The sequence below is a fragment of the Miniopterus schreibersii genome (assembly GCF_964146895.1).
Source record: "Miniopterus schreibersii genome assembly, chromosome: 9".
NCBI classification, from domain to species: domain Eukaryota; kingdom Metazoa; phylum Chordata; class Mammalia; order Chiroptera; family Miniopteridae; genus Miniopterus; species Miniopterus schreibersii.
The window spans coordinates 80076215-80090486 of record NC_138118.1 but is presented as its reverse complement, the minus strand read 5'-3'; the positions used below and the strand labels follow the sequence as shown (position 1 = coordinate 80090486).

General features: G+C 50.7%; 1 protein-coding gene across 4 annotated transcripts in view; it reads left to right on the top strand.

The window, feature by feature from the left end:
- Positions 1–14272, top strand: part of ELMO1 (engulfment and cell motility 1) — a 349884-nt gene that overhangs the window by 129264 nt on the left and 206348 nt on the right. For all 4 annotated transcript variants that reach the window (XM_081146832.1, XM_081146833.1, XM_081146834.1 and 1 more), the window contains 2 exons: positions 427–596; positions 9393–9428. In XM_081146832.1, coding sequence (XP_081002958.1) covers positions 427–596; positions 9393–9428 — 206 coding nt within the window. The remainder of the gene's footprint in view (positions 1–426; positions 597–9392; positions 9429–14272) is intronic.

Genomic DNA, 14272 nt, shown 5'->3' with positions numbered 1-14272 from the left:
GGCGGATGCGTGGTCCGGTTTCCCCGGTGAGCGGCCGCAGGGGAAGTGCCGGGGCCACCAGGTTGTACGCCTGAAACTGATACAATGTATGCCAACTGTCCATAAGAAATGAATTCAAAAACATTTCTGAGAAAGGACCCCTCCCTGCAGACGGCACGTGCTCAGACCCTGCGCAGGGCGCGGGGAGAGGGCGGCGGGCCGGACGCCTCAGGCCGGCCCGTCAGGGACTGAACGCTGCCCGGGACGCAGCGGGATGACCCTTTCCCACTGTTCCGGCGGCGAGAGCAGCGCACGGGGCCTGAAGGTGGCGGCGCAGGGGCTGGGAACCCGCTGTTGGCCTCTGGGTTTTTGTTTCCCGACGAGTGAAACGTTAGTTTCGTTGTGGTTTCCTCTGTGAACGCGCTCCCCTTTGTTTTGCCCCCGAAGGCCCAGAACGCCCAGCAGCTCCACGAGCGCATCCAGTCGTCCAGCATGGACTCCAAGCTGGAGGCCCTGAAGGACCTGGCCAGCCTGTCCCGGGACGTCACCTTCGCCCAGGAGTTCATAAACCTGGACGGCATCTTCCTGCTCACGCAGATGGTGGAGAGCGGCACCGAGTAAGCACCTGTCCTCGGACTCCGACCGCCCCGTTCTCTTAGCAACCTGGGTGTTGGTCACTCTCCTTGTTGCAATTTCTGGTTTTAAAGACCATAAATTGACTAGGCTCGGGGAAAACAAACAAACAAAAGAAATGGCTTTTAAGATAGTGTCTGGAGAGCAGGTTTGTCATTTAAGTATCACTAGATGGTCTACCTACCAAGGAGCAGGACCAGGTATTAGGGGACAGGCCTGGGTGGGTGCGGTAGGAAGGAGAACCCCACAGCCAGGTCAGTGGGTTCTGAATTCCTTAGGGTATCCTGGAATTTCAGACTTATGAGGAAAAATATTAGGTCACTATCTCAAAGGGCCTTTCCAACACTAACATAATAATTCTACAAAATACAAAGCCCTTACATCCCTCGCCCATCCCCAAGAAAAAGTTCTTTCCCTGACTCAGTTAAATGAAAATGAGAATAACTCCTTACAGTCTCAAAGTCTTAAACCAGGTCAAAAATAGCATCCCTGAAGTAAGTTTTTAAAAAAGTAATGTTTGAATGATGAAATACGGACCTTAATTATTTAAAATTAAATGCAGTAAATACCGACTGTATGCAGAAGAGTCAAAGTTGGAAAAAGTTCTAAAAAGCTGAGAGACTTGCCATCTAAAAACTTATGGCAGCAGAAGTCAATTTAGGTATAATTCCTTCTGAGGGCTCTGAGTCTAGAGGTTGGACCAGCTGGTTCCCGGTACCTTCCAGAAGGGGTGTCAGCCAGGGGGCCATGAAGGAGTTTTATTTCATCATGAGCAAGAAAGGGATGGGCATTTCCACTGGGGAGCTCACCTTCTCGGGGAAGGCTTTATTCTCTGGCAGGGCTGGGGAATGTAAGGAGCCAAATGGTGTGGCTCCTACATGGGCCGACAGGTAACTCCCCAGACCACTGGATGCCGGGTTAGGAGCCACAGGAAACAGCTCCTTGCCACTGTCACAGGCTGTTAGGGCACGTGGGTTAGAGCATGTGAAAGTGCTGAGTCAGGTAATTACATATTAACATGCCAAGTTAATAATTATGGGCAGAATTGGGTAGATATTTATTTAGAAAGAATGGGTGTTTAGACCTGGGTGACTGAAATCTCTCTTCAGTACCTGGCAATTCAAAGAATGAGCTGATGACTGCATGCTGGAGCCAGCTCAGCCCCCCTTCCTCTTCCTTCCTGTCTCCGCCTGCACTGGGGGATTATTCAGCCTCTACAAGTGGCACCAGTGAAAGGTTCTTTTTTTTATTTCTTATTCAAAGAGAGGATGTTTTCTAGCCACAGAGTATCTCCCATGTGAGAATGTTCGGTAGAGTTCTGAGTTGGGGAGTCTTACCTCATGGACAGGTAGAGACAACATTTAAGAGCGAACCGGGGGAAGTTACAAAACTAAGAGGACTGGCGAGCAGGCTTGGTGTCTGGGGGGGTAGTTGTCAGTAGCTCTCATTTATTTTTTGAATGATGCCTGACATGCTGCTCGGGAAGTTTTTGGCCAGCATCAGCTTGGAGTGGGCAGGGAGACTCGAATTCGGGGTGTTATCAGAACCTGAAGCAGTTACTATAAATAGGAGTTGGAGCTTGACACAGCTGGAGGGAAGCAGAAGGAGTTGATGGATGCAGATGGCCTGACCCAGGACAAGGAGACCGAGGGGCCTGTCTGTGTGGAAGCTCCGGGCTGAAACCCAGTGTGGCTTGTGGGAGGCCCCTCCTTCCTGTTACTGGTGGTTACACACACCTGCACTGGGAGCTGTGGGCCACGTCCTGGGATGGCCACACATGGTTGGCCCTGCTCCCTGCCCACCACTGCTTCTGGCCAGACGTTGAGCCCTGCGGGGTTCTGCCTCAGTCACTTTTACAATGTGTTTAAGCAAAAGGTCGAAATGCCCCCACATTGATTAATGCATCAAAGTCCCAGCCATGTACATATCAAAAGCAATGTAACACAGTCAGTTAGGCTTACACTTTCCAGGATCCACAGTAATATTGTGTTACTGGGTCTACATTTACCAGAATCACAATCATAATTACAGTTACAGTGTTAAATCCACTGACAGCTGAGGTCCCTGTGACATGCACCCTGAATAGAGTCTGGGTGAGAGCTCAGTACCGCCCGAGGCTGGTGGTTCTGTATTTTGACAATGTGGGTTTTAGTTTTTCATTTCTCATCATATCAGTTTGCTAGGGTTGCTTTCACAAAGTGCCACAGACTGGGTGGCTTAAACAAGAGACATCATTTTCTCACAGTTCTGGAGGCTGGAATCCTGGGGTTGGCGGGGCTGTCTCTTGGATTTGTAGACGGCTGCCTTCCCCATGTCCTCACATGTTCTTTCCTCTGTGTGCACATACCCTTAGTGTCCCTGTGTATGTCCAAATCTCCTCTTCTTCTAAGGACACCTGATAGATTGGATCATAGCTCATTTGAACCTAATCACCTCTTTAAAGGCTCTGTCTCCAAATACTGCCCATTCTGAGGTCCTGGGGGCAGGGCTTCAACATAGGAATTTGGGGGGCACACAGTTGAACCCGTAACACTCAACAAGGGGACAGTGCCATATTTGCTTAAAAAGAGCACGAGTAAAAAGGGATACTATGTGTTTGTGTTTCAACATGATCACTTCTTACCTGAGCCATGGCCTCACTGTTAACTCATCTTGATCTGGAGAGGGGCCCCCCAAAACCACATCCCTCAGACTGGAGACTGGGGACAACATGAGAGGATGTTGGAACTGAGTGACTGTATGTGAACCCCAGTAATGGAATTCCTTTTTAAAAAAGCATATTATACTCAATGTAATGTTTAACTTCTTACGATTCGTAAGCCACCCCAATCTGTTTCCTGCAGCCAGGCTTTAGGCAGACGAACACAAGCGAGGGCCAGGTCCCCGTGAGCTCCGCAGGCGTTTGCCTCCCACACTCACTGGGGGGGATGCCGGTGCTCTGCAGCACCTCTCCCACCCTCCCCACCGTTTCAGACGTTCAGAGTCGTAGGCGGCCTCCCGCCTCCCTTCTGCAGGGTCCTGCCCCTCATCCTGAGAAGCTGCTCCTTCGATCCTCTGCTCCCCCCGCCCAATCTTTTGCTCAGTTGAAAAAGAAAAGAGAGGCATTTTTCTTACAAGGAAAGAGGCTTCTCAGTTAAACTCAGAGCAAGACTTATAACTAATTAACAGGAAACCGTTGGCATAGAAGCCCCACAGGTCGAGCAGACCTGCAGTCTGGGAGGCCTCCCTGGACCCGGGCAGACTGCCCGCTGGGCGGCCGAGCTTTCTAAGCAGGACCCCAGGACATTCTAGGAAGCGCTGAAGAGATGGAGCTGGAATGTTTCTCCTGACTTTGAGCTCTAATGAGACTCAGAGATTACTCACCTGCTTGTCATTACTGGGGGCTGAGTGTTCAAAGGTCTCTCTCCAGCCGGTGCCAGGAGGGGCCAAGGGACAAAATTGGCCACAGAGGAGCCTCGGGGAAGTGTCACTTTGGCAGAGTCCTGTGTTTACAACCTGAATTTAATTTCTCCATCCTGCGGAATTTGGAAATTCCTAGTTTCAGCTTGACCCGTAAATGTGGAAGCAAATAAATTTGTGGGGGAACAGGGTGCCCCAGCCTGAGTAGGGGAATGGGGCCAGGTAGGGAACGTTCAGGAACAGACAGGGTGGGAAAGGAAGATGGGCATGACAAGGTATCTCAGAGAGGATGTGTTTTATTTTACTTCAAAGGAGAAAAGGGGGTCCCTGCCGCCCCGACCCCACGGGCGAGGGAGACAGCCTTTCTGGGTGCCGACGGGCGCCGCTGTCCGCGCGGGCCTCTGTGCGCCCAGCAGCGGTCACCCCGTGGCCTCCGGTGAAGCCGGGGCGGGCGCTGCCGGGGCCGGTTCCTCCCGTGGCCTCCGGTGAAGCCGGGGCGGGCGCTGCCAGGGTGGGCGCTGCCGGGGTGGGCGCTGCCAGGGTGGGCGCTGCCGGGGTGGGCGGGGCCGGGGCGGGCGCTGCCAGGGTGGGCGCTGCCAGGGGGTCCGGGTCCTCCCATGGCCTCCGGTGAAGCCGGGGCGGGCGCTGCCAGGGCGGGCGCTGCCAGGGGGTCCGGGTCCTCCCGTGGCCGCGGGGCGGGGAAGGCGCCCTGGGAGCCGAGAGCCCTCAGCACCACCCGAGCCGGGTCAGGGGAAAGGCCGCGCGGCCTCGCACGTGGCCTTAGCCCTTAATGACAGTTACATTTGTTGTTGGGAGATGAGCACCCGTAAGCGGCATCAGGGAGACGGGAACGGCGCCTGCGCCGCCTGGCCCGAGACAGTGGCTTGGGCACCGGGGCGTCCTTGCCGCGTGCCCTCCCACGCACACGCGCGGCTTCCCCGCAGGACGCTGCATCGCGTTCCCTGCAGCCTGCTCGTCTTGCCTGACTGTTTCCACGGGACCGAGTACTATTGTCGTCATGTTGTTGTCTGAGTATTCTCTCATTGTCAGAGCTTTAAGCCTCCGGTGGCGCCCGGCCCGACCCAAGGCACGGGGTGGGCTCAGCGGGGCGGACGCCCCGTGGACACTCGGCGTCCTCCGCCGGCTTTCCGCGCAGCAGGCCCTTGAGGAAACGGGGCTGCCTGGGGCTGGGGCCGGGGACCGCCTGGGGCTGGGGCCCGGTTCAGGGGCGGCGCCTCCCAGGCGGGTGGAAACCCGAGCCCCACCCCCACCCCCACCCCCGACCGCCGGGAGGGCGGGCGCCGGGCAGGGGCCGTCTCAGGCGGGCGCTCGGGGACCCCGCTTTCCCTGGGAACGGCCCGTGGGCAGTGGCGTCCCCGCGTCTGGGCAACTTGCAAGTACCTTTACCTGCCTGGTGCCACTGCCCGAGGCTCGGCTGTGTCAGGAGCCATGGAAAGAGTCCAGTTATTTTAGACGGAGCGAAGCCCGCGTGAGGGCCTCCAACACCGCGCGCGAACGCGCCGAGGGCCGGTCCCTCCCGCAGACGCCCGTGGGGCCGCAGGCGGGAGGCCTCGCCCCGCCGCCAGGTCGGTCCCTAGACGCGCGCCGAGGGCGGGAGCCCGGGAGGAGGCGTCGGGCGGAGAGCGCCGCCCGCGGACAGGCCGGGCTGAGGGACGGCGGCTCGGGCGCTGCCGCATCTCGGCTCCGGCTCCGGGCGGCCGTGCAGGGGCCAGAGGGCGCGGGCCTGGGGCGGGGCCCAGCAGGGGGCCCCCAGCAAGCCTGCCGGCTGCCACAGAGCACGCTCGCCCTCTCACCCTCACACACACTACACACACACACACCACACCCACACCCCACCACACACACCCTCACACCCTCACACCCACACACCCTCACCCTCTCACACCACACACTCACCCTCACACACACACACACACACACACCTCACCCCTCACACTCACACCCTCACCCTCACACCCTCACACACACCCTCACCCTCACACCCCACCTCACACCCTCACACACACACACCCTCACCCTCTCACACACACACACTCACCCTCACACACTCACACACTCTCACACTCTCACACCCTCACACTCACACCCTCACACACACCCTCTCACCCACTCACACTCTCACACACACCCTCACCCTCTCACCCTCTCACCCACTCACACCCTCACACACACACACCCTCACCCTCACACACTCACACCCACTCACACCCTCACACACTCACACCCTCACACACACACTCACACCCTCACACACACACTCACACACTCACACCCACTCACACCCTCACACACTCACACCCTCACACACTCACACCCACTCACTCACACCCTCACACACTCACACCCTCACCCTCTCACACACACACACCCTCACACCCACTCACACCCTCACACACTCACACACACCCTCACACACTCACACCCTCACCCTCTCACACACACCCTCACACACTCACACCCTCACACTCACTCACACCCTCACACACTCTCACACACTCACACCCTCACACACTCACACCCTCACACACTCTCACACACACCCTCACACACTCACACCCTCACCCTCTCACACACACACCCTCACACACTCACACCCTCACACTCACTCACTCACACCCTCACACACTCTCACACACTCACACCCTCACACACTCACACCCTCACACCCACTCACACCCTCACACACTCTCACACACACCCTCACACTCACACCCTCACCCTCTCACACACACACACTCACACCCTCACACCCTCACTCACACCCTCACACTCACACTCACATCCTCACACACACTATCACACACACACACCCTCACACACTCACACCCTCACCCTCTCACACACACACCCTCACCCTCACACCCTCACACTCACACTCACACCCTCACACACACTATCACACACACACACACCCTCACACACACTCACCCTCACACCCCTGCGCCTTATCTGGAACAGTTGTGCTGGAAGGTGGGCTGAGGCAGGCTAAAGGCCTAAGAGCTTGGAGCAGAAGCCAGCTGGAAGCCGGGCGCCCGCAGGAGGTGGGGAGCGGCCCTCAGGAGGGCGGGGGACGCGGGCGGGGCGGCGGGCGGGCGGAGCTGCGGATGGGCAGAGACCTTGGGGCCGCTCCTGGCCGTGGCCCTTGGCTTCCACCGGCGGCCAGGGGCCAGGCCCGCCAGTGTGCGGGAAGCGCGGGGCGGCGCGGGCCCCGCCGGCGGGCGCGCACCGCACCGGGCCTGACCCGCAGCGCGGCGCCTGGCCCCCGCCCCGGGGCGCAGCCCGGTCCCACCTGCTGCCGCGCAGGACTTGGGCGCTCCTTGAGGACTTGGGTCGGCTGCTTTGCAGAACCCCCGCCAATGCGGATTTGCTAAAAGGGGATTCATTAAAGGCCATTTTCAGGGGGAAATAAAAGCACGTCTTCTATAAAATGAACACATGTTAAAAGAATTCATTTTGCTCATGTGAAATGAGAGAACCGGGCAAAATGTTTTAACCATTTCAAAGGAGAAGTTAAAGGGGCTCAAGCTTGCTTAGAGCACAGGAACGTTGACACGAGTTGCAAACCGGGACAAAACTGGGGGTTGAGCAGGGAGGACGAGCGCACGTGCGCGCTCCTGGGACCTGCGCAGGCGCCGCTCCGTTTCCGTGGAGACGCGTCTCCCCCAGCCGCCCGGCTCAGACCCTGCGGGCCCGGCGGGTGCCCCAGAGCCTGCGGGTGCTCCTTGGTCCTGCTGGCGGCCAGGACGGCTCTCCTACCGCTTGTGTCCCCTTTGACCGGTTAAGATGGAGCCTCCCGGCGTCTCCATTGCGACCCCCAGCCCTTTGTAATGGATGGATCATTTTGGGGGGTCACCGTGGAGAGCAGGAAATGGTACAGGTGGGGGCGTGTTTTCCCCGAGACCCGGCTCTTCAGCAGCACCGCACTCGGCTCTGTAACTGACGTGGACTGAATTTGTTCCAGTTTCACCCAGCGGGCTGTGACCTACCACTATTACTATTTGTTTTGATGCGCAGTGTACCCCAGATCTGCCGTGGAGGCCTCGCCAAGCTGCCCCGTCCTGACCTCCTCCCGTGGTTCTGGGAGCAGTTACCTGAGCCTTCCCTTCGCTCGCCGCAGCCCTGGGAGTCCTCCCGGAAAGCCCAGGTCGGGCTGTGGGCGGCCGTGCTCAGCCCCGGGCCGCCTGCCCCTTTCCCCCACCCCAGGCGTTTTGAAGGAGGAAGGAAGGAAGCCAATACACTTACAATTTTTTTTTTACCAAGGGCAGGTAAAGGAAGAGAGTAGGGAAAGGACGGTATCTTTATATACATTTTTAACCCCCAGTTTTATCAAAGACTAGATCTGATCTCGTGGTCAGTTAGGTCTCTGAAGTTACATTTTATGTGGTCGCAAACATGAAATTTAACTCCTGAAGAGCTAAGTTTCCCATCAACCATTTACCGAGCACCTACCCTGCGAGCACCTGACGTTACCTCGTGGTGAGTTGGGGCAGAGCCCTGCCCTCAGGGAGCTCAAGGAAAGACAGATGCCCTAAGTCACACAGCTGATGTATCCTGAGCACGTGCAGACTTGGGTGGGCTCAGTCTGGTCACGGAAGGGAAATCAGAGGTCAGGGAGCTTCCCAGCGGGTCTTAGAATCGGGACAGTTTGGGGTAGGACTTAGCGAGTTGGACAGGGAGGGGTAAGGTACGCAATACAGAGGGAAGGACACACTTAATGCAGAGATGCTTGGCTGACGTGGGGAAGCAAGCTGCTCAGTAAGGTCAGAAGCACTTGTTTCCTTATAGTCTTGCCCCGGGGCCTTCAGAAGCATCATCGCCCTTTGCAGATGAGACTTGTCTGTCGCACCCTTTCTCGCAGGCCCCATCCCAGAGTTCCACCTGCTGTCCAGGACTGTTGCCATGTGTCACGATGCCATCCTACAGAATTCTTTCCTCTCCTGAAAGAGAAAGTGAAATCAGTGGGCATTTTACCCAAGAAAGATAGCCAACATCGTCTTCATTGTTGACAGTATACTTAAGAACAACTGGTCTAGGACTTTGAGGCTTCACCCTTTTCATTGAAAATGGACCCATTCTTACCTCTAGGGGTTTTCTGCCCTTGAACACACGTCGACTCCGAGTCATAAGTAAATGCAATAGGTTGGTTACAGTAGTTGAATCCTTGTTTTTTGGTGGTTCCTCATCGCTAGAGAATGATTTATTACTTTGAGTAATGTTTTGGAGTGAAGGAAGTTCCTTTACTCCATGGCGGTTAAGTCTTTTTTATATCTAATCCTGAGCTTTCTTCAAGATGTGTAATTTGTGTAAAAAAGTGTTGCTTTCATACATGCTCCTCACATGCTTATTCTTGAATTTTGCAGACGATACCAGAAGCTGCAGAAGATCATGAAGCCGTGGTAAGAATTTTTGATCTGTTGATACCGATTATATAACTCCCCTCTTCCCAGCATCTTTCGGCCCTGTCCTTTGATAACTGCGCTTGTGGGTGTTTTGACTTAGTGATCTTTTTTGCTGTTTGATGTTCTTATAAACAGGTTCTTATAAGCAGATTCTTTAGAAATGTATTTCCTTTTTCTTTCTGTTTTGCGGCACAAAGGGAGTTTTATGTTTGTAACCATGAAATGAGTGCATTGGGATGCTACCCTTCTGGAGCAAGGCGAGGCATCATTTTATGTATTGCGTTAAACAAAAACTTTCTTTTCTGTGGTCTATTGATGTTCAAAGTCAAAGCCTTTGATGTTCTTGAATGGCTCAGTAAAAACACTCAGGATTGAAGTGTAGACTGAAAGTTATTTGCTCTGAGTCTGAGAAAGTGCTCGGTCACCTGTCCTTAAGTGATGATTGTGTCCGGAGCTCTCAGAACCTCTGCCGCAGAGCTTTTCCTCCTCTGTGCCTTTCTTATCCATTAGATGAGTCGACATGCTCTAGCAAACTCTCTGTGGTGGGCTGGACACATTTCCATTTGGCCAAGTTGTTTAGCAGGTATTTCGGTTTGAGAAAGAAGACTGAACAGCACCCGAAAATGGGCACCTTGTTTTTTAAGCCCTGAGGGAAAATCCTGATCACCTGGGGTAGGATAGTGCTCTCGAATCACCCACCTTCCCCTGCCCCTCACACAGAGAAAGGTTAGTTGCAGGAACTCATCAGTTATTAAATTGTCATAAAGCATAGAAAGCAGTCTTGAGTTTTTAGGATAAAGCTTCTTAAATCTTACTTTGATGTAGATTTTTAATATAGTAGAAGCACTTAACGGTAATGGTGGTAGAAGCCATCTGTTATGAGAGTTTACTCTGTCCCAGGCCCGGTTACCTGTTTACACTCATTACTCTAATTCACACTTGCATCCACCACACATGATTAGTAAAATCAGCATTATTTCCTTAATGCAAGAATTAAAATCCAGTGGTAGGACTGAGATTCAAACTGAGGTTTTTTTCTGACAACCTCATACAACTTGCTAATGGGGAGGAATTTGGGGCTCTGAAGCTAAAATGATGTCTTAATATATCTGCCGATAGTTTCACTCTGTGGGGTGTGGAGATGTTGGAAGTGTTACAAGGTGTGAACCATGATTTTTGTTTTCCAATCATAGACAAAATCGGTGCTCAGGGCCCTGGGTCTTGGAATGGCAGAGGAGCGTAATCAGACTAAGTTAGGAAGCTGTTATCACCCTGCTAGCAAAACCAGGCAAAGACAATATAGGAAATAAAAATGATAGGTCAGCAAATGAACAGAGGTACAACCTATTAACAAATAGAATCAAGCAATATATAGAAATAATAATATTTGTAGCCAATAAAGGTTTATCCCAGGAATGGTTTAATGTTTAAAAATCAGTCCTTGCGTATGACGCTGCATTTAGTAAAATAAAGGGAAAAAAATAATCTTAATAGATACAGAAAATAGAGCATAGATATAGAAAAGGCATTTAGTAAAATCCAACATTCACTCATAAAAATTCTCAGCAATCTAGGAATAGAGGGAACTTCCTCAACCTGATAAAGGCGATGGATAAAAACTGCATTATTCTTAAGGTGAGAAGACTGAATTTCCTCCCCCTAAAGAATGGCAATCAGGCAAATGTGTTTTTCACTTCTGTTCAACTTGGCTTTTTAACCATAGCAGTAAGTCAAGAAATAAATAAAAGACATAATAATCAGAAAGGAAGGAGTAAAACCAACTCTACTCATAGAAGATGTGATTCTTTATGTAAAAAATCCTAAGAAATCTACAAAGACATGGCTAGGTCTCATAATTGAATTTAGCAACATCAGTATTTAAAAGTGATGTATTTTTATGCATTAACAGCAAACAACTAGAAAATTAAATTTTAAAACTTTCTTTACAAAGTGTCAAAGATCATAAAATTCTTAGGAATAAATTTAACAAGAAACATGTACTATCTGTTCACTGAAAAATAAATACATTCCCAAAAGAAATTAAAAGAAGACCTAAATAAGTGAAGAATGTACCATTTTGTGGTTTAACAAGACACAATATTGTTAAGATAGCAATTTTCCCTAAATTAACCTATAGGTTCAATGCAATACAATTTTTAAAAAAGAAATTATAAGCCAGTCTTAAAAGTTAAGAGAAATGCTTAGGACCTAGAATAGCCACAACAGTGTTGAGAAAAGCAACACAAATATCAACCAAGTTGAAGAATTTCATTAACTGATTTCAAGACTTACTAAGAGCAAGAGTTATTAAGACAGTGTTATATTGTTATAAGGGGGAAGACAGGTCAATGGAATAGAGTCCAGAATTGATCCGCAGTTAAATTTTTAACAGCGGAACCAAAAGAATGTTTGCTGACACAGATCACGCTGCAATATGATCCTGAAGGCCAAAGCAGTGTCTAAAGGGCGCAGAAATCCATACATTTCAGCGTACATCAATTTTACCACAAACGGAAGAAACTACACTAAGTCCTCACTTAACGTCATTGATAGGTTCTTGGAACTGTGGCAAAATGTCGCAGAAGGACACCAGTTTTACCCGCAGGGTAATTGATATCAACAAAATTTACATTTCTACGGCATCTCATCAACATTATAACGAAATGACATTGAACCAAACCACGTTACTTAGGACGTGCTGTACGTGGGGAAGCTCAAAGGCCAGAACTGTGTTCATTGGCGTTGGCAGTTAAGGCTGCGTTCAGGATGATTTAGTGATGGCTTTAAAACCGGCCTTTATTTTCGCCTTCCCTCTACTTCTCTTGGCCACGGCACCCAGTGGGAACATTTGGAAGCACTGTTCCTTTATAAACTTAGCAGCATAAATTTAAATGCTATGCGATTGGCTGACATTTGTTGGAATGAAGACGTTCTCTACTGAGTTGATGAGAAACATTTATTCGAATTGCCCCAGCACACATGGTGTGTTGGCTGGGACGGTGACTCTCAACCAGTACAGAACGTTTGCAGTCCGTGTAATTTGTGGCAGTCAGCACTGCACAATCCTCAGGTTAGCACTTGATGCGAAATAAATAAGCCAAACAAAAATGCTCCCCATGTGCCATGCAGTTGCTTTATATATACATATGTTTTTAAGTGTTTATTAATTTTAGAGAGGGAGGAAGGGAGAGGGATGGAAACATCTGTGACATTGATCGGCCGCCTCCTGCACGCCCCCTACTCGGGATTGAACCCAAAACCTGGGAATGCGCCCTGACTGGGAATTGAACTGGTGTCCTCTTGGTTCATGGGTTGATGCTCAACTACTGAGCAACACTGGCCAGACTGCTTTATATTTGTAATTCTGGAACCTGGATCTTCTGCACCAGCCTTGATTTCAGAGCTGAGGCCTTGACTCCTACCTCCTCTTTGGAGCCTGAATCTCTCCTTGAGAAATGAAAGTAAACTCCTGCATCTGGCTTGATGAGAGCTTTATGGACGCCTCACTGGAAATGAAGCAATTGCGTCCACTGATTTGGAAGGCAGTAACATTTTTCATAGCCGTCCTTTCCTTGCAAATGAGGGTTTGAAGTTGAATTTTGAAAAAGTTCTCCCTCCTGGAAACCTAGGATGCATCCAGCAAGCAGTCATGATGAATTGCAGATGTTAACTATACAATATGTATAGTGTATTATGTAATGTGTGTATTATATAGGTATTATATATATTTAATAATATATGCAACACAACATATATAAACATATCTAATAACATTTATATATCATAACATATGTCTAAAACATCTCTATATAATTCATAATATGTTATGGTATAGTAAAATATGTATATCTAATAAAAGTGTTATCTAATAACATTTATATAAAATATGCATATATATAAGTCTATAATATTTCTATAAAATGCTATTAGATAGCTATTAGAGAGCAGTCCTTCCTTTGGGGGCTTTGGTGTATGACGGGAATTTTTCTCTCGCTTACCAGTCGTTCACACTGATGAATAATTAACACAGAGAGCCCTGTCCGCCACCTCAGGAATGGTGCTCCACCTCCTCAGCCACTGTGGAGACGGAGATCCCGGCCCGAAGCAACTTGGAGATCTGGAAGCCAAAGGACACTCTTTCCCATTCTCTCCATCTTTCTCCCGGGTCCTTATAGGAGGAGTCTGTAGGCAGGGTTCTGGAGCATTGGGGACGAGGGACCGTTTCCAGATGTGACCACAGCCCCATGGATTGTGGGTTCATTGAGCAGGGGACAGGTCACGTTGCCTTCAGATAATCAGAGAGCATTCGTGTCCTTTATCCTTTGCTTCTAAAGCTGTTGGTGACGGCTATTCCACCTCTGCCCCCAGCTCAACCAGCTGCAGGGACTGTGAATACAAGTTTGATTCCAAAAGTGTGTGTGTTCCTTTGCCACTGCCTGCCCCGTCACTTGTTCTGTTAGCAGTGACACTAAGGCCGCCTGGGGCCTGGTGTGGAGGCCACAGATGTGTCCCTCAGGGTGGACGTGGGAAACGCTGAGCTGCGGAGGCCTCTTAGCGTGCCAGTTGTGAGCAAGTGGCAACTGCTAGTAATATTGTTGCTGTTTCCCCTTTTTTAAGTTAAAAATTTAGGTAATATTGTTTACTACTGATGCTGTAAAATATAATAAATTGGGTAATAGTTTTGCTATGAATCCTATATTCTATTTGATAATGCTGTATCCACAGGAGTACTAACCCCTGCATAATCTATTAATAAATCTTACTAATTGCTTTATTTCCTGGCTCTTTTATTTACCCTCCCCTCTTTTTTCTGGCCTGATGTTTGGATTTTCTTGACTCAT